Genomic DNA, 20,065 nt, shown 5'->3' with positions numbered 1-20,065 from the left:
ACATTTCTCCATTACTGAAATGAAATACCTGCTCAGTTGCTGTGAGTTAGCAGTGTCCTACATCATTGGTTTTGATAATTTACAGACCGATGCAACAAAGGCAAACATTCACTTGGACAAGGAAACAAAAATCCTGAAAGGCCCAGAGATTTTTTTCCTCTAAAATTGCTACCTTTTGGCAAACCTGGACATATCTGGTTTATACCACCTTCCGAAGATCATTCTTACTGTCAACCCTACCACATCTCCACTTGTCAAAATAGTTCTTATATTCGTTGGAATGTCTTGTAATTGCTTGGGCTGCAAAGTGTGTGACTGTTATTGCCCTCATTCTTAATCCCTTTTCAACCACTGCAAGTTTGGATTTAATAAGTTTCTTTAAGACTTTATTCCTGATCAATTATGCCAATTTATGGATTTCACTGATGGTTTGTCTTTATTGTATGATACGTTTGTGCAGCACCTTTTTTTATTAAATTTTTTATAGATTGCTATTGCATTACACTGGAGACTGCTTTTGTTTTGTGAAGTAATGAGGAGTTACTTAGCTCATGTATTCTCCAGAATGCTAGAGTTGCAATCACAGCCATACTATTGAGGAAATCCCAAGAGCAATACCAGAACTTGAGGTAAAAAGCTTAATCTTCCCCTTCCAAAAAGAGAAAGGGTGTAGAAAGTGGCAAAAGGGGAAGATAATCAAGCAGATTGGTGTCAAGGAAGTGTTCATTGCCTTCCTGCCACTACATAAATGATGTTCTGGGAACAACTACCAAAGCTTCACAGCAGATACTCTTGTGGTGCAGTGGTAGTGTCCCTACCAATGTTCAGGAGGCCTGGGTTCAGACCCTACTTGCTCCAGAGGTATGTAACATCCCTGGAAAATATCTCGAACCTGCACCAAAGAATGAATAATTAAAGCTCTCTGACTGTACAGCTGAGAAGCACTTGAAAATCATGCTGGTAATGTAGTATTGGTCCCAAAAGGGTTGCTATAGGTTTCATATTCTAAAAATCTATCCTCATTTAGATGCACATATGTACAGGAACTGATACTTTTGATCTTTTCCACAGTGTTTGCGAAGAACTTTCGGGTCAAGGCAGTGATGCAGACATCAGTGTTATTGAGCTGGGAAGTACCAGAAACATACAAGCCAGGCGTCTCTTTTAAGGTTGGTATAACAATAGACAGTAGGTGCAGGAGTAGGCCATTCTGCCCTTCGAGCCAGCACCACCATTCATTATGATCATGGCTGATCATCCTCAATCAGTATCCTGTTCCTGCCTTATCCCCATAACCCTTGATTCCACTATCCTTAAGAGCTCTATCCAACTCTTTCTTGAAAGTATCCAGAGACTTGGCCTCCACAGCCTTCTGTGGCAGAGCATTCAATACATCCACCACTCTCTGGGTGAAGAAGCTTCTCCTCAACTCTGTTCTAAGTGACCTACCGCTTATTTTTAAACGGTGTCCTCTGGTTCGGGACTCACCCATCAGCGTATACAAGCCCAGTCGCTCCAATCTTTCAGTGTAAGATAGTCCCACCATTCCGGGAATTGACCTCCACTGCACTCCCTCAATAGCCAGAATGTCTTTCCTCAAATTTGGAGACCAAAACTGCGCACAATATTCCAGGGCAGTCTCACCAGGGCCCACTACAGCTGCAGAAGGACCTCTTTGCTTCTGTACTCAATTCCTCTTGTTATGAAGGCCAACATGCTATTAGCTTTCCTCACTGCCTGCTGTACCTGCATGCTTACTTTCATTGACTGATGTACAAGAACACCTAGATCTCTTGTACTGCCTCTTTACCTAATTGACTCCATTTAGGTAGTAATCTGCCTTCCTGTTCTTGTCACCAAAGTGGATAACCACACATTTATCCACATTAAACTGCATCTGCCATGCATCTGTCCACTCACCTAGCCTATCCAGGTCACCCTGTATTCTCCTAACATCCTCCTCACATTTCACCCTGCCACCCAGCTTTGTGTCATCAGCAAATTTGCTAATATTACTTTTAATACCTTCATCTATATCATTAATGTACATTGTAAAAAGCTGCAGTCGCAGCACTGATCCCTGCAGCACACCACTGGTCACTGCCTGCCATTCCAAAAGGGAACCGTTTATCACTACTCTTTGTTTCCAGTCAGCCAACCAATTTTTTAATCCATGTCAGTATTTTGCCCCTAATACCATGTGCCCTAATTTTGCTCACTAACCTCCTATGTGGGAATTTATCAAAGGCTTTCTGAAAGTTCAGGTATACTACATCCACTGGATCTCCCATGTCCATCTTGAGTTACATCCTCAAAAAATTCCAGGAGATTAGTCAAACATGATTTCCCCTTCGTAAATCCATGCTGACTCTGATTGATCCTGTTACTGCTATCTAGATGTGTCATAATTTCATCCTTTATAATTGACTCCAGCATTTTTCCCACCACTGAGGTCAGACTAACTGGTCTATAATTCTCTGTTTTCTCTCTCCCTCCTTTCTTAAAAAGTGGGACAACATTAGCCACCCTCCAATCCACAGGAACTGATCCTGAGTGTACAGAACATTGGAAAATGATCACCAATGCATCAACGATTTCTCGAGCCACCTCCTTCAGTACCCTGGGATGCAGACCATCAGGTCCCAGGGACTTATAGCCTTCAGACCTAACAGTCTCTCCAACACCATTTCTTGCCTAATATAAATTCCCTTCCTTCAGGTCCTTCAGCCACTACTACATCTGGGAGATTGCTCGTGTCTTCCCCAGTTAAGACAGATCTAAAGTACCAAATAAACTCTTCTGTCATTTCTTTGCTCCCCAAAATAAATTCACCCGTTTCTGTCTTCAAGGGCCCAATTTTAGTCTTAGTATGGTATTCTGACAGAAAGGTTTGCTTCATTCGATGACATCTGAAATAAAGTTTTCCTTTTCTCAAACATCCCATGATTTGCTCTCTTAAAGAATTGGATTCATTTCCTCCTTTCACACCCATAAATGAGCTTGTGGTGCATATCGAAAATGGCAGGAATGATGTAGTGGGCATCACAGAGATGTGGCTTCAAGGGGATCAGGATTGGGAGCTGAATATGCAAGGATACACATCCTATCGAAAAGATAGGCAGGTGGGCAGAGGGAGTGGGGTTGCCTTATTAGAAAGAAATGAAATTAAATCAATAGTGAGAAACAAAATAGGGTCACATGGTGTAGAATTGAGGAACTGCAAAGATTTTAAAAAACGTAGTTGAAGTTATGTACAGGCCTCTGAAAAGTAGTCACGAGCTGGGGCACAAGATACACCAGGAGATGGAAAAGATGAGTCAGAAAGACAAATTAACAATGATCATGGAAGATTTTAATATGCAGGTGGACTGAGAGAGTTAGGTTGGTGGTGGACTGTAAAAAACGAATTTGTAGAATGTCTCTGAGATGGCTTTTTGGAGTAGCTGGAGATGGAGCCCACTAGGGAACAGGCAATATTGGATTTAGTTTTGAGCAATGAAGCAGACTTGATAAGGGAGCTTAAATTGAAGGAACCTTCAAGAGGCAGTGATCATAATATGATTGAATTTACTGTGCAATTTGAGAGGTAGAATTTAGAATCAGAGGCATCAATATTACAGCTGAATAAAGGCAACTACAGAGGCATGAGGGAGGAGCTGAGTAGAATTGACTGGGAGTGAAGCCTAGCAGGAAAGACAGTGAAACTGCAATGGTAGGACTTTCTGGGAATAATTCAGGAGACACAGCAAAGATACATCCCTTGAGAGGATGAGGCGATCATGGTTGATTAGGAAAGTCAGGGATAGGATAAAAGCAAATGAGAAAGCATATAATATGGCAAAGGGCGGTGGGAAACCAGAGGATTGGGAAGCTTACAAAGACCAACAGAGGGCAACAAAAAAAGAAATGAGGAGGGAGAGATTAAATATGAGGGTAAGCTACCCAGTAATACAAAGGAAAGCTGTAAGAGTTTCTTTAAATATATAAAGGGCAAAAGAGAGGCAAAACTGGACATTGAGCCACTGAAAAATGGCGCTAGAGAGATAGAGTGGGGAACAAGACATGAGTAATATCCCAAAAATTCAAGAGAGTGAGGAGGCAGAGCTGAGTATGGTGGCCATCACCAAGGAGAAGGTGCTAAGAAACTGAATGGCCTGAAGGTGGATAAAGCACCTGGACCAGATGGACTGTACCCCAGAGTTCTGAGGGAGGTAGCTGAAAAGATAGTGGAGGCTTTAGTGGTGATCGTTCAGGAATCGCGAGAATCAGGGTGGGTCTCAGAGGACTGGAAAATTGCTAACGTACCCCTGTTTAACAGGTGAGTAAAGCAAAAGGCAGAAAATTACAGACCAGTAACTCATCCTCAGTTGATCTTGGAATCTGTTGTGAAGGATGAGATTTGTGAAGTATATGGTAAAATAGGGCAAAGTTAACATGGTTAATCAAGGGGAGATCATGCCTGACAAATCTGCTAGAATTCTTTGAGGAAGTAACAAGCAGGTTAGACCAAGGAGATACAATAGATGTTATCTACCTGGACTTCAAGAAGGCTTTTGACAAGGTGCTGCACAGGAGGTTACTGAGTATGATAAGGCCCATAGTGTCAGAAGCAAGGTGCTAACAGGGATAATAGCTTGGTTGTCTGGCAGAAAGCAGAGAGTGCAGTTAAGAGTCCTTCTCAGGATGGAAGCAGGTGACAAGTGGTGTTCGACAAGGCTCAGTGTTGGGACCACAACTTTTCACTTTATACATTAACAATCTAGATGAAGGAACTGAGGGCATTCTGGCCAAGTTTGCAGACAATACAAAAATAAGTAGAGGGACAGGTAAAATTAAGTAGGCAGGGAGACTGCAGAAGGATTTGGATAGGTTAGGAGAGTGGGCAAAGAAGTGGCAGATGGAGTACAATGTGGGAAAGTGTGAGGTCATGCACTTTGGTAGGAAGATTACAGGCATAGACTATTTTTTAAATGGGGAGAAAATTCAGAAGTCTGAAACGCAAAGAGACTTGGGAGTTCCAGACCAGGATTCTCTCAAGGTAAATTTGCAGGTCGAATGAGACGTTAGCAAGGCAAATGTAATGATGGCATTTATTTTGAGAGGACTTGAATATAAAACAGGGGTGTACTTCTGAGGCTCTACAAGGCTCTGGTCAGACCACATTTGGAGTATTGCGCTCAGTTTTGTGTCCCATATCTCAGGAAGGATGTACTCTCCTTGAAGCATACTCAAAGGAGTTTCACTATAATCGTCCCTGGAATGAAAAGCTTAACGTACGAGAAACGTTTGAGGACTTTGGAACTATACTCGATGGAATGTAGGTGGATGAGGGGGGATCTGATTGAAACTTACAGAATACTGAATGGCCTGGTCAGAGTAAATGTTGGGAAGATGTTTCCATTGGTAGGAGAGATTAGGACCGGAGGGCTTGGCCTTAGAGCAAAGGAAAGACCTTTTAGAACAGAGATGAGCAGAAACCTCTTCAACCAGAGAGTGGTGAATCTACGGAAGACTGTGGAGGCCAGGTCATTGAGTATATTTAAGACTGAAATAGATAGGTTCTTAAGTATCAAGGGTAAGAGGGAGAAAGTGGGAGAATGAGGATGAGAAACTTATTCGCCATGATTGAATGACAGAGCAGATTCGATGGGCTGAATGGCCTAATTTCTGCTCCTATATCTTATGATCTTGTGGTCTAATTTAGAGTCTAAGCACCTCCTTCCATGTTCTTTACCCGTCCCCATACCCTGAGCCCTGTCATAACATGGGCTGCTTTCAGCACAGCCAACCCATTTTCACCTATTTGATGTGGCAATTTTCAGTTTTTCTCCTTCCCTGACTTAATATCTACCATCTCACTGTCTGTCTAACTTTCTTTTTTTCTCTCTGGGATCCATCTCCACCTATCTGATAACTCCTTTCCCCAACCTCCTGTCATCAGCATAAATACCATTTTTTCCTAGCTACTAACAGTTCTAAAGGAGGATAACTTATAGGTTATGTAAAGGTGAACTCTGCCTTTTGCCGCAGATGTTGACAGATCTGTTGAATTTCTCCGCAATTTCTGCTTTTGTTTTAAGCTTTCAACATCTGCAGTTCTTTGTGTTATTCTGAAATCTTCAAAGTTAATTTTTGGTTGACAGCTTTAGCCATTAAACTAAAGTGCTGGAGACACTCAGCATCTGTGGAGAGAGAAACAAAGTTGATGTTTTGAGTACAATGACTCTTGAAACTGACGATGGCTGAAAAATAATTGCTTTCATGCAGGGTAGAGGTTGCACATGTGGAAGAGGTGGTGAGGGTGCTCTGAGCAAAAAGGCATAGGGAGTTCAAATAGTAGTAAAGGAGAGATTTAGCTGCAAAATATGTGTTAATGATAGGTGTGAATAATAGAAGTTTGGTCATGCGCTGAAGTTATTTAAATTGTTGTTGAGTCTTAATAGCTATAAAGTCCTTCAACAGAAAAGTAAGGTATAGTTCCTCCAGCTTGGGCTTCATTGGAATGCTGCACAGACCTCATGTTTGTATGGGAGCAAGATGGTGCATTGAAGTGACAAATAACTGGAAGGAGTCCAGAGTTCTAGCCATTAGTTGCTTAATTTGGATAACGTCTGACATGTTTTTCCCCATTTGAAAGTTCTTTCACTTGTTTTACAGTTTTTATGGACTCCTTAAATTTGTCTTTTCTCACAGAAACACTTTTCATTAAAGAAAGATTGTTTAAAGTGCAATAGAGAATTGAAGGATTCTTGGGTTTTATTGCTTTGAAAGGAAGATCAGGAAATAAGTTAAACGATCACAATCTAATGAAATCTAGTTGTTTGCTCTTGTGTTTAGTTCTATTCATTGACACTGTTATAGCCAAGGATATGGGAGATATCATTTTTATTTGTTCTTCAATCAAAGAGGGGAACTGTAGCAGGATTATATTAATTTTATTCAGCTTAATAAATGTATTTTTTACTTGTTTGGAGCTACTTTCCAGATTACTTCACACCTCAGATTATATTTCAGTACATAACTTTGCCTGTGAAAAGAAGTCTTTATGTGAGACTCAAATAAGTGTCTGGAAATTATTCAAATTGTAATAGCATCTTTATGCATATGAATACATGACAACAGAAATGTTTTTACAATTATGATTTGTATTCTTACAACATTTGCTGTTCTGAAAAATGTCGAACAGCTGCCATCCAAAATAATCCAAAATTAATGCAAATTAAAGGCCTTGATTTGAACTTCAGATAAGTTTTCAGCAGGTGAGTGACAAGTTGACTTGGAAACTCCCTCACCACTTTAGAAATCAGGACAAATTATTTTAACTCCTGGGTCTCGCTTAAATAATGACCCTCAAGTTCCTCCCTGAAATGGACAGAAAATCACCTGGCCTGCAGGCCATCCATTAATACATGGTGAGTAACAGGCAAAGGACAGGTTGAGCAATGAGATGTTTGATTATTCAGGAATCTTTGTTTAAAAAAGGTGATCTAATATTTTAACTACTGTAGTTGCCTAGACAGAAAAGTTGTTGGTGAAACTTCTAAGCTATGCAAGTAGTTTATTAACTTGTATTTTCTTTCCGTTGTAACTGAATACTTTGATTTAATTGTGAAACTGCAATGAAGTAATTATAGATAGTAACAAATTGCTGTCAAATTGTTCTCCAACCTGGTGATCTTCCATTAACAAACTGGAGCATACTATAGTGCCTCTTTTTATAGCACAATTGATGTTGATCATCTGCTTTGAAAGGAAGCAAACAAAAATTAAGTTAAATATAAACTTTTGTTATTAATTTATTATGAGTGCCTTTTCTTATCCCTATCTCAGATCCTGTACAATGGCCAAAGCATAGAGGTTGATGGACAATCCATGCGAAAACTTATTACAAAGCTTCAGCCTGACACCGAGTACTCCTTTGTGTTAACAAACCGTGGAAATAGTGCTGGTGGACTACAGCAGGTGGTATCGATCCGAACTGCTCCTAACCTGCTGCGCACAAAACCAGTTGTGTACAGCAAAAATATCCAGGATGGCAAATTGCCAATCAATCTGCCAAAGGTCCAGACCACATCCATTGTCAAGTAAGTTGTAAACTAATTTAAGAATGAATTCACTGGATTTGTGAAATTTATATTAATATGCTAACCCATTTCTGTAGGTTTGTTTTTGTAAACTGTGCAGAAAGTCTGTGAGATGGTGCAAATGATTATATTGTCACATAAACTTTGTTTGTTCTAGTGACTGTGTCTGGGTCGGTGGGGATGGTTATAAGTTTAGAAAAGACCAGTTCAAACAAAATGTCACATGATTGTACACTGTCTGGTCTGCATTAAGAACTAGGGTTAAATATTTTAAACTGGAGAATTTGTTGCTGATAAAACTTGAAATCATATTGGGATTTTGATTGCAGCATGCCTTATTAAAACAGTGACGAAGGTTGCATTCAGACATGCAAAATTTTGGACAGGAACCTGAAATATCTCCCACAAAGACTGGTATCCCGTCACCGAATCACCCTTTATTTACACATGCACAGTACATGACACAGAACCAGCCAGATCATAGCTGGCTCCTAGAGTGAACAGATCCATTGACACTCCTGTTTGTTTTTTTTTCTTTTTGCCCCAGCACCCATGTGTATGTGCAGATGTGAGACACAGTGAAAGGCGCAAGGTGTACTAATCTTTATTCAGGTTCCACACCAGGAAGAAAGGAAACACCCAAATTGCCAGTGTCAAGCAGTGCCCTTCACATCAATGGGCAATGCTGTGTGATCAAACAGTGAAGGGGAGGGCAGGGATTAAATCAAAATAGAGTTGAGGGGGAAATAATGCACTCCACACCCTGCGGCACCCACCGCTCCCTGAACAACTCCAGGGTGTTGGTGGACACCACGTGCTCCTTCTCCAGAGACACCTGGGCTCTAACGTAACCACGGAAGAGGGGGCACTCCTGTTTATCTCTGTCAGCCAGGATTCCCTGATTGGACGGTTAACAGCCTCAGTCAGTGAATTCATACTGAATGAGGTCCACCTGACTAACCTTGTTCCAATCACTACAGGAATGTTACAGGACCTTTTTCTCTTCCTGCACAGTTCCTGCCAGATGTTGCAGGTTAAAATCAGCTCTCATGTTGTTCAGAAAATGTGACTATCCTTTTCCGCCTTTTCATCTAATCTATAGAATCTCTCTTTTAGGTGGTATTTTATTGTAGTGGTACCATTTGATAGAACCCAACGTGCTGTTACAGACAAATTGCAGAATCCTGAGGAGATGGACCTTGATGATGTAAGGCTTAATAATCAGAATGATACCATGTATAATTAATGAAAGTTTTATGTTGCGTGTTCTGAAAATTTATTGTCATCAGTTTACATTAACAGTGAGAGTTGATAAATGTGTATAAAGCTATCTATTTGGATAGTAAGTGGGCCAGTACTTCATTTTATTCTTTCCTCCCCTCAACCTCAATCAAAAATTGAATAGCAGGGGCTGTTACTCCTAAGAAAATGAGGGAAGCAATATCTAAATTGCAGCTGTCCACAGGTTTACATCCTTGTTCCCTTATCAATTTGTACATAAAAATGTCTAATCTATTGATCTGAATGGAAGAAAATGCACCCAGCAATGCTCATCCGTTAGCTATCAGTTCAAAATTAGAAGCTTTTCACTCACTCACTTGTATATCAGCCCTATTCTGGAACAAATTAAATCCTCAGCAGTGATTAGTACATGAGAAAAACCCTTGTATTGTTTTAATCTTCTTAAAACTTTATGCAGTTTAGTGTTCTAGAAAAAATTTCTTTTGTGTTCTTCATACAAAAGTTGAGAAGAGTTTTGCAAATTTTATTCAGTTCATGATTAGTTCATGCAAAACTAAGATTATGAATCGGTGTTAAATGTTATGGAATATAAAGAGCCACAGTAAAGAATTTGCTGGGCCCTGTTGACAATGGAGATCTCTTTCTGAAACCATTGTATTAAAATGTACAGCTGAACCATTCTTCCATTCCATTTCCATTCTTACAGCTTTTTTTCCCTCCCTACTACTGCTGTTGGCCATGGTTTCAGCAAGGTGATCTTCTAAGTTTCTGCAGTGTCTGACATATAATTGAAGAATATTAACTTCCAATCCAGCACTTTTGTCTCCCTGTTTTTGTCGTAAAACATTTGATCTCTAGCACTTAGACAGACCAGTTGGCTGAGAATGGGAAAAATGTGGTGTTTTATTGGTTTAATTTTGGCAGGATGAACAGGTTTGCACTCCTACGTGTATCACAGTAGTGGAGAATCTGTGCTTTGTTAGTCAAATCATCTAAATAAAAAATGTAAATGTTACTAAAATACATGTATGTATATGTTTAGCTGTTTGAAGGAATAAGCCACCATCATAATATTCGGCAACGACGTCAGTCTGAGAGACCAAAGCCATATATTGCTGCCCAACTGCAGAAACTACCAGACACATTCACACTTGGAGACGAACAGACCTATGGAGGGTTTTACAATAAACCACTATCTCCCAACCACAGTTACCTGTGCTTTGTTTTGGCAGCATTAGAGGAGAAGGATACAGTAAGTATACATATAGTATTTTGGAATTGTTTAGAACATTGTCATTTTCTTGCATACTTGGCTAAAATTTCCATGCTTAAGATAAACCTCTGCATTAACTTTTTTTTTAATTGAAGGGATAAAGTCACTACATGGAACCCCATTGTTAGAAAATAAGAATATAAGAAACATAAGTATACCACATGGTATATCATCGCTGCCCTCTATTCAACATAGCTGATCTTCCACTTTCCAGCACACTTTCCATAATACTTGATTCAATGATAGATCAAAACTTAGTCTGTCTCATTCTCCATTATATGCAATAGTGGGATACCCACAACTTCTTAGGGGAGCTAATTCCAAAGTTTCACAGCAATTTGAGTCAAGAAATGTCGTCTCATCTCAGTCCTACATGATCATACTCTTATGCCAAAGCCATATTACAATTCCCCAGTTAAGAGAAAGCAATCTCATAATGTCTCTCCTGTTACATTCTTGTAACTTATAAATGTTCTGCGAGTTACATATGAAAGAACTGAAACCAACATATTCATTCTAAAAGATGAGAGACTTACCAAACAATCCAGGTCTTTTTCAAAATATAATTTCAATTACATCACACAGCAAAAATGCATCACAGCAAAATTCTGTGTCTTACGATCTCCACAACCACCTGATGAAGGAGCAGTGCTAGGAAAGCTAGTGCTTCCAAATAAACCTGATGGACTATAACCTGGTGTTGTGTGACTTTTAACTTTGTACACCCCAGTTCAACACCGGCATCTCTAAATAATGACTGTCCAAATATGACTGAGTGGTTCAACAAGGCAGCTCATCATCATCATCATTATCATCTCAAAGGCAGTTAGCAATGGCCAATAAATGTTGCTTAACCATGATATCCATGACTGAAGAAAAAGATGTCATAGAGTCAAAGAGATGTACAGGATGGAAACAGACCCTTCGGTCCAACCCGTCTATGCTGACCAGATGTCGCAACCCAGTCTAGTCCCACCTCCCAGCACACTGCCCATATCCCTCCAAACCCTTCCTATTCACATACCCACCCCAAATGCCTCTTAAATGTTGCAATTGTACCAGCCTCCACCACATCCTCTGGCAGCTCATTCCATACACATACCACCCTCTGCGTGAAAAAGTTGTCCCTCAGGTCTTTTATATCTTTCCCCTCTCACCCTAAACCTATGCCCTCTGGTTCTGGACTCCCCCACCCCAGGGAAAAGGCTTTACCTATTTATCCTATCCATACCCCTCATAATTTTGTGCACCTCTATAAGGTCACCCCTCAGCCTCCAACGCTGCAGGGAAAACAGCCCCAGTCTGTTTAGTCTCTCCCTATAGCTCAAATCCTCCAACCCTGGCAAAATCCTTGTAAATATTTTCTGAACCCTTTCAAGTTTCACAACATCTTTCCAATAGGAAGGAGACCAGAATTGCACGCAATATTCCAACAGTGGCCTAACCAATGTCCTGTACAGCCGCAACACGACCTCCCAACTTCTGTACTCAATACTCTGACCAATAAAGGAAAGCATACCAAACACTTTCTTCACTATCCTATCTACCTGCGACTGCAGTTTCAAGGAGCAATGAACCTGCACTCCAAGGTCTCTTTGTTCAGCAACACTTCCTAGGACCTTACTGTTAAGTATATAAGTGCTGCTAAGGTTTGCTTTCCCAAAATGCAGCACCTCGCATTTATCTGAATTAAACTCCATCTGCCACTTCTCAGCCCATTGGCCCATCTGGTCCAGATCCTGTTGTAATCTGGGGTAACCCTCTTCGCTGTCCACTACACCTCCAATTTTGGTGTCATCTACAAACTTACTAACTGTACCTCTTATGCTAGCATCCAAATCATTTATGTAAATGACAAAAAGTAGAGGGCCCGGCACCAATCCTTGTGGCACTCCACTGGTCACAGGCCTCCAGTCTGAAAAACAACCCTCCACCACCACCCTCTATCTTCTACCTTTGAGCCAGTTTTGTATCCAAATGGCTAGTTCTCCCTGTATTCCATGAGATCTAACCTTGCTGATCGGTCTCCCATGGAGAACCTTGTCAAATGCCTTACTGAAGTCCATATAGATCACACCTACCGCTCTGCCCTCATCAATCCTCTTTGATACTTCTTCAAAAAACTCAATCAAGTTTGTGTAATAACTTTCAACAATGTTTTATAATATAAATGACAAAAAAAAAGCAAACATGCTGATTTTCAGTATGTACAATTCATACATTTTAAATCTGCTACAAGTTTGGTGTCAAATAATAAATATGAATAACTTGTTACATAGAATAATTTCTATTCCCATTTCAGGATCAAGTCCTAGTGGAATTGTTAATGCTCTAAACTTTGAATCACAATGTTCTGGGCTTAATTCTTAACGCAGGACTTAACACACAAAAATTAAGGCTGGATTTCAAACTGAGGGTGGGATCTTTGCACCCAAACCCAAATTTTGGGGAAGTAGCCTCAGACACTTAGGAAGCTCATACTTTTTTTTAAGTTTCTGGCTGATGGCCCTTTTACTTGGATGAGATTTGGGAGTCTTATGCATCTGCAAGAGGATGTCCGATCTCATGGACTGGCTGGCAGATGTGCAAACTGACAGTGCCATGCAGGAATGGTGGCCAAAGCTGCTGTTGTCAGTAAGACAAGAAGGTGGCATTCAGCAATTGCCTCATGCATTCCAGTTAGTCTGAGATATTGCTGGCACCAGGCTGACAGGAGCAGGGATTAGATATTGGACTTGAGGAGCATCGACTTGGGAGAGGAAAATCAATGGGAGGACTGATCCCGATTGACACAGTTGCCGGCAGGGTTGTATCCACTGAAGCTGAGATGAAAATGAGTCAACTTAACTGAAATATGAAATTCTGAGGTATCTTGACACAATGTATGTGAGAATGGTATTTTAACTTATGAAGAATTTAGAAATTTTGATCACATTTTATAAAGGGGTTGCACATTTAAGGCTGAGATGAGAATTTCTTGCTCTAACAGGGTAATGAAGTCTTTTGTAACGCTAACTTAAATTGTGGTGGAAACAGCAGTTTGAATGTTTTTAAAATAAATATCAATACATTGGTGGTAAATAAGGTGATGAAAGGCTATCCACAATTCTGAGGAATCCATGACCTTTCTGAACACTAGAGCTTGCTAAAGGGGCCAAATGGTCTAATTTGGCTCCTGATTTGTGCGAGATCAGAGCACTGACAGGATGAGACCCTTAATTGTGCATTAATTGCACATTTAAGGCCTTCATTTGAACCGCAGGTGAGAATTCTACAAAAATCTAGAACACCACCTGTAAAATTATGGAGGACATGGGTGACTGACTGGTACACAATTGATATCATGACGTCTTAATTTGTGGATTCTGTTTACCCAGCTGCAGGTATTGCATAAAGTTCAGATCCAATATTGACACTTCTCACTGAAGTAGTGCTGCTTGGACATGCCATCTTTCAGATGGCATTTTAGATTGTGGCCCATCTGTTTGCTTGGGTGCATTGAGAAGATCCCATTGCACAAGTTTGAAGGAGAGTAGCAAAATATTGAGTCAGATTACATTCCACACAACACAAAATTTAATTGTGAGTTTGTTTTTATGTGTATCAACAATTTCTGTACAATATTTTAATTTTCAGAATTAGATTTTTTGCTATTTCAAACTCATTGTTACTACAACGTTTTAATACTTGCAAATAGCTGTTTACTACAAGAATTAATTCTGAATTACATTATAGTGATGAACATTATATCATAGAGCAAGATTTCCCAAAATGGTATCAGGACTCCAAATGGGAAGTGAATTGAAATTTGGGGGATGTGACATGACCTCCATGACAGCAGTGGCTGTCATTGGAGCTCTGGCCTCCTCAAATTGTCAAACAATTGTTAAGCTTCAAAATGGAATCATAGTGGGAAAAAGTTTGACTGACTTTATAGAGGTTTATAAAATCATCACGGGATGATAAGGTAAATAGCCAAAGTCTTTTTCCAAGGGTAGAGGAATCCAAATCTAGATGGCGTAGGTTTAACGTGAGAGGGGAAAGATTTAACAGGAACCTGAGGGGCAACTTTTTTGCACTGAGAGTGGATGGAATGAGCTGCCACAGGCAGTAGTAGAGAGATATACAATTACAACGTTTAACAGGTATGGCAGCATAATGGCTCAGTGATTAGCACTGCTGTCTCACAGTGCCAGGGACCCAGGTTCGATTCCAGCTTCAGGCGACTGTCTGTGTGGAATTTGTGCATTCTTCCTGTGTCTGCATGGATTTCCTCTGGGTACTCCGGTCTTCTCCCACAGTCCAAAGATGTGCAGGTTAGGTGGATTGGCCGTAATTTCCAGGTATGAACAAGCTAGGTGAGTTAGGCATGGGAAATGCAGGGTTATTAGGATGGGATGGAAGGAGGATCTGGGCAGGATGCTCTTTGGAGTGTCTGCATGAATATGATGGGCTGATTGGCCCACTTCCATGCTGTCAGGATTCTGTATTTTAAAAAAAATACATTTGGACATGAATAAGAAAGGTTTAGGGGGATTTGGGCCAAATGCAGACAAATTGAACTAGTTAGGAAACCTAGTCAGTGTGAATGAGTTGGGCTGAAGGGTCTGTTACCGTGCTGTATGACTCTATAAGATTAGATTAGATTCCCTATAGTATGAAAACAGGCCATTTGGCACAACTAGTCCACACCGGCCCTCCGAATTGTAACCCATCCAGACTCATTCCCCTACCTTATATTTACCCCTGACTAATGCACTTAAGAGTCTGGGCAATTTAGCAAAAAAAAAGGCAATGTCATAGAGTGTATCATAATAAGAATAGTGATAAAATGACAATTCTATTTTAAATTTAAATGCAATCTTCAAATTCACCTGAAGAAGCAATTGAGTGTCAAAACAAATACATGATTAAGGTCATACTCACAATCCTATATAATTTCTTAAAGGTATGGTCAGCTTTTAAGGAGTATTATATTAGAAATCAGTTTGTATCCAATAAGATGGCTGACCTATCTCTGTTGTATCATCTATTGATATGTTAGCTTTTAAAAAATGTCTTTGCTTCTGTCGCTGTTAGAAACACAGCCACAATTTTCTTTCATTGAATCTGTGAGGGTCAACTGCTTACAGTCCACTTTTCTTCCAGGTGTTTGGCTCTCTTCATGTAAGTTGTTTTTTTAAGAATTCCCGCTATTTCCATGTGTGTTTACAAGCTTATTGGCAATGAATCAGTTTTAATTTTCACATTGATTAGTTTAATTAGCACTTCAGTTTCTTAATTGAATATATCATTTCCTTTGCAATTATACTTTGATTTTTTTCTTGTAAAACCATCATGACTATGTATTATGTACTTCTTTAAGTTTCGCAGATTTAAATTGTAAACATTTTTTTCACCAACTACTCTCTTGGATACGATTTTGAAAAAGTCTTTGTGAACAAAATCAAGATGGGGAAATTTGCAAAATCTGAAGAATAGTTAGAAAATGTCAGTAAAGCACAGTGGTGAACGAAGCAGAGTATTCATCACTGTAGCGGAATGTTACCGTTTTGATTTACTTTTGCAAAGAGTTGTACCTGCTGCAGTTGGATTGTGTACTGAGGACTCAGATGAAACACTTATGTCGACATTAAAATGCATATTTTCTCCTAACATTCCTAACAAGCTCTGAGTTCATTTTTTGGTGATGACTCATTAGGTCTGGTCAAATTCTTCAGTATTCATCAGCCCAGATTTCATTCTATGTAGGATCGCACAGCCGCAAAGAAAAATTGGACACTAAATTTATCTGACTGCAAGAAAAATCATTCCTCCTGTATTGAATTAGAATTTAATGTCGTCATATTTCAAGGGAGACCATCTTGCACAGGCAATTAGTTCTGTTGTAGGAAGTAATGTCAAAGAAAGTGGTTATCTCAGGTTCTTGAGGTTTATAAATAAGAGAATTTTACAAACGGTTGATGGGTTTTGAAATTTATATAAATATTGCAGTAATTTGGCAGCGTAAGGACTTGTTGATTGTTACAAGTGGCTTAATTCCTTGCTTGAGGGACCTTAAAGAAAAGTTGCTTAAACTTTTTTTTGTATAGATTGCAATTCAAACATAGTACGGCTTGGCTGAGAAATTTGCGACCCCTCCATTGTATTGCCAGTTGTTTTTCTACCTTCTGTTGTGTTTTTTAAGGAGTGTAATTCTTATCAGTTTGTAATCAGGGAATATTTGTTTTTGGTTAAATCTGGTTAAATCCTGATATTAGCTATGCACCAATGCTGCTGTCCAGAGTACACCAATACTCTGAACACTGCATTAAGATTATTTTACAAACCTTTGAGTCAGAAGTCTGTATAGTGTTGGACAAGAAAAGGAATATTCCTAGAGGCTTGGCACTCCAACCACAATGCCATAAACAAACACATAGATCTAGATGCCATCTTTTTGGGCAAACAAGCTAACTGCATCTCTATAAACATCTGCCCACTGATTCACCAACCAATATAAATGCCTTTTCCTCATTTACCTTTACAAAATCCCTCATAAACTTGACTATCCATTGGATCTCAGTTTGGTATAATGAAGTACAGGGGTGAAGGAAAGGGGTCTGTGGCATCGTCGTAATATCACTGGACTAATAATCCAAAGCATCTGGCTCATGTTCTAGGGACACGGGCTCAAATCCCTCTGTGGTACATGGGTAAATTTGAATTCAGTAAAATCTAGAAATAGAAACTATTTTAAAGACTCTCACAATCTCCCATCTGGTTCACAGATGTTCCTTGCGGTAGGAAATCTACCACCTTCACCTGGTCTGGCCTACCTATGATTCCAGATTGAATCATAGAGTCATACAGCATGGAAGCAAACCTTTCGGTCCAACTAGTCCATGCCAAACATGTTCCCAAATTAAGCTAGTCCCACCTGTATGCGTTTGGCCAATATCCCTCCAAACCTTTTCTATTCATATACTTATCCAATGTCTTTTAAAAGTTATAGCTGTACCTGCATCCAGGAGTTGACTCCTAACTATCCACTAAAATAGCTCTCGCAAGCTACAGAGTTCAAGGGGTATTTCAATATGGACACTAAATGCCAGCCCAGCAAGCAATACCCATATCTCAGAAATGAATAAAGAAAAGTTTCTCCAGACCTTCCTCATAACTCATCGCCTAATAAGGCTCTCAAAACTGCATGTACTGTTTTAACAATGGCTTAATGGATTTACAGAGACTTAATGTGATCTCTTATTTTTGGTACTTTATGCCCCTTTTTATTGGACAATCTTATGATTTTCTTTATAGCTTTTTCAATATCCATGTTCAGACATGTGTATTTGAACTTCAAAGTCTGGTTGCTTCTTTCAAAGCATTATAATTTTGTTTCTATTTCTTCTGAAATTCTTCCTTAAATTTCTCAGCATTAATTTTCACATGACATCTATGCACACAACATGCCAACCATCAGTATCCTCAAAGTCACTAACAGTCCTCTCACAATTAACCATGCTCTATAGCTTTAAGATATAAGCAGATTTTGATGTTGTACTCTTCTACTCAAATCCAAATTGTGTGTATACACACCCATCTTAGGATGTGTTAATACATAGAGGCATTGTCGTATAAAAGCAACGGTTGGAAAGCTAACAGTCTGATGTCGGTGAGCAACTGTTTAATCCCTGGATTCTAAAGATCATTTTTTAACCTCTATCTTTCTCTCAGTGTCTTTTGTCTCTCTGTCTCATTAAAAATCAACGTTATGTAAGATACTGGATTAGTGGTGCTGGAAGAGCACAGCAGTTCAGGCAGCATCCAAAGTGCAGCGAAATCGATGTTTCGGGCAAAAGCCCTTCATCAGTAATAAAGGCAGTGAGCCTGAAGCGTGGAGATAAGCGAGAGGACGGTGGGGGTAGGGAGAAAGTAGCATAGAGTACGATGGGTGAGTGGGGAAGGGGATGAAGGGGATAGGTCAGGGAGGAGAGGGTGGAGTGGATAGGTGTACCTCATCACCTCAGGAGATCTCCCACTCACAGCTTCCAACCTCATAGTCCGGGAACCCCGAACTGCCCGGTTCTACCTCCTTCCTAAGATTCACAAGCCTGACCACCCTGCCCGACCCATTGTCTCAGCATGCTCCTGCCCACTGAACTCATCTCTACCTACGTCGATACTGTCCTATCCCCCCTAGTCCAGGAACTCCCCAAATGCGTTTGAGACACCACCCACGCCCTCCACCTCTTCCGAAACTTCTGTTTCCCCGGCCCCCAACGCCTCATCTTCACCATGGATATCCAATCCCTCTACACCTCCATCCGCCATGACCAGAGCCTGCAAGCCCTCCGTTTTTTCCTCTCCAGACGTCCCCAGCGGTATCCTTCCACCCGACACTCTCATTCGTTTGGCCGAACTGGTCCTCACCCTTAACAATTTCTCCTTCGAATCCTCCCACTTCCTCCAGACCAAAGGGGTAGCCATGGGCACATGTATGGGCCCCAGCTATGCCTGTCTCTTTGTTGGCTACGTAGAACAGTTGATCTACCGTAATTACACCGGCACCATTCCCCACCTCTTCCACTACATTGATGACTGCATTGGCGCCACCTCGTGCTCCCGCGAGGAGGTTGAGCAATTCATCAACTTCACCAACACATTCCACCCTGACCTTAAATTTACCTGGACCATCTCTGACACCTCCCTCCCCTTCCTGGATCTCTCCATCTCCATTAATGACGACCAACTTGACACTGACATTTTTTACAAACCCACCAACTCCCACAGCTACCTGGATTACACCTCTTCCCACCCTACCTCTTGCAAAAATGCCATCCCGTATTCCCAATTCCTCCGCCTCCACTCTCAGGAGGATCAGTTCCACCATAGAACACACCAGGTAGCCTCCTTCTTTAGAGACCGCAATTTCCCTTCCCACGTGGTTAAAGGTGCCCTCCAACGTATCTCGTCCACATCCCGCACCTCCGCCCTCAGACCCCACCCCTCCAACCGTAACAAGGACAGAATGCCCCTGGTGCTCACCTTCCACCCTACAAACCTTCACATAAACCAAATCATCCGCCAACATTTCCACCACCTCCAAAAAGACCCCACCACCAGGGATATATTTCCCTCCCCACCCCTTTCCGCCTTCCGCAAAGACTGTTCCCTCCGTGACTACCTGGTCAGGTCCACGCCCCCTACAACCCACCCTCCCATCCTGGCACTTTCCCCTGCCACCGCAGGAACTGTAAAACCTGTGCCCACACCTCCTCCCTCACCAGTATCCAAGGCCCTAAAGGAGCCTTCCACATCCATCAAAGTTTTACCTGCACATCCACCAATATCATTTATTGTATCCGTTGCTCCCGATGCGGTCTCCTCTACATTGGGGAGACTGGGCGTCTCCTAGCAGAGCGCTTTAGGGAACATCTCCGGGACACCCGCACTAATCAACCATACCGCCCCGTGGCCCAACATT

General features: G+C 40.8%; 1 protein-coding gene across 8 annotated transcripts in view; it reads left to right on the top strand.

Annotated features, from left to right (window-relative positions):
- Positions 1-20,065, top strand: part of ptprfa (protein tyrosine phosphatase receptor type Fa) — a 462,130-nt gene that overhangs the window by 336,311 nt on the left and 105,754 nt on the right. For all 8 annotated transcript variants that reach the window (XM_060830552.1, XM_060830548.1, XM_060830551.1 and 5 more), the window contains 4 exons: positions 1,072-1,169; positions 7,831-8,084; positions 9,201-9,291; positions 10,369-10,578. In XM_060830552.1, the coding sequence (XP_060686535.1) occupies positions 1,072-1,169; positions 7,831-8,084; positions 9,201-9,291; positions 10,369-10,578 (653 nt within the window). The remainder of the gene's footprint in view (positions 1-1,071; positions 1,170-7,830; positions 8,085-9,200; positions 9,292-10,368; positions 10,579-20,065) is intronic.

This window comes from Hemiscyllium ocellatum, chromosome 9 (genome assembly GCF_020745735.1).
Source record: "Hemiscyllium ocellatum isolate sHemOce1 chromosome 9, sHemOce1.pat.X.cur, whole genome shotgun sequence".
Lineage (NCBI taxonomy): Eukaryota > Metazoa > Chordata > Chondrichthyes > Orectolobiformes > Hemiscylliidae > Hemiscyllium > Hemiscyllium ocellatum.
This window is presented reverse-complemented; position numbering and strand designations above follow the sequence as displayed.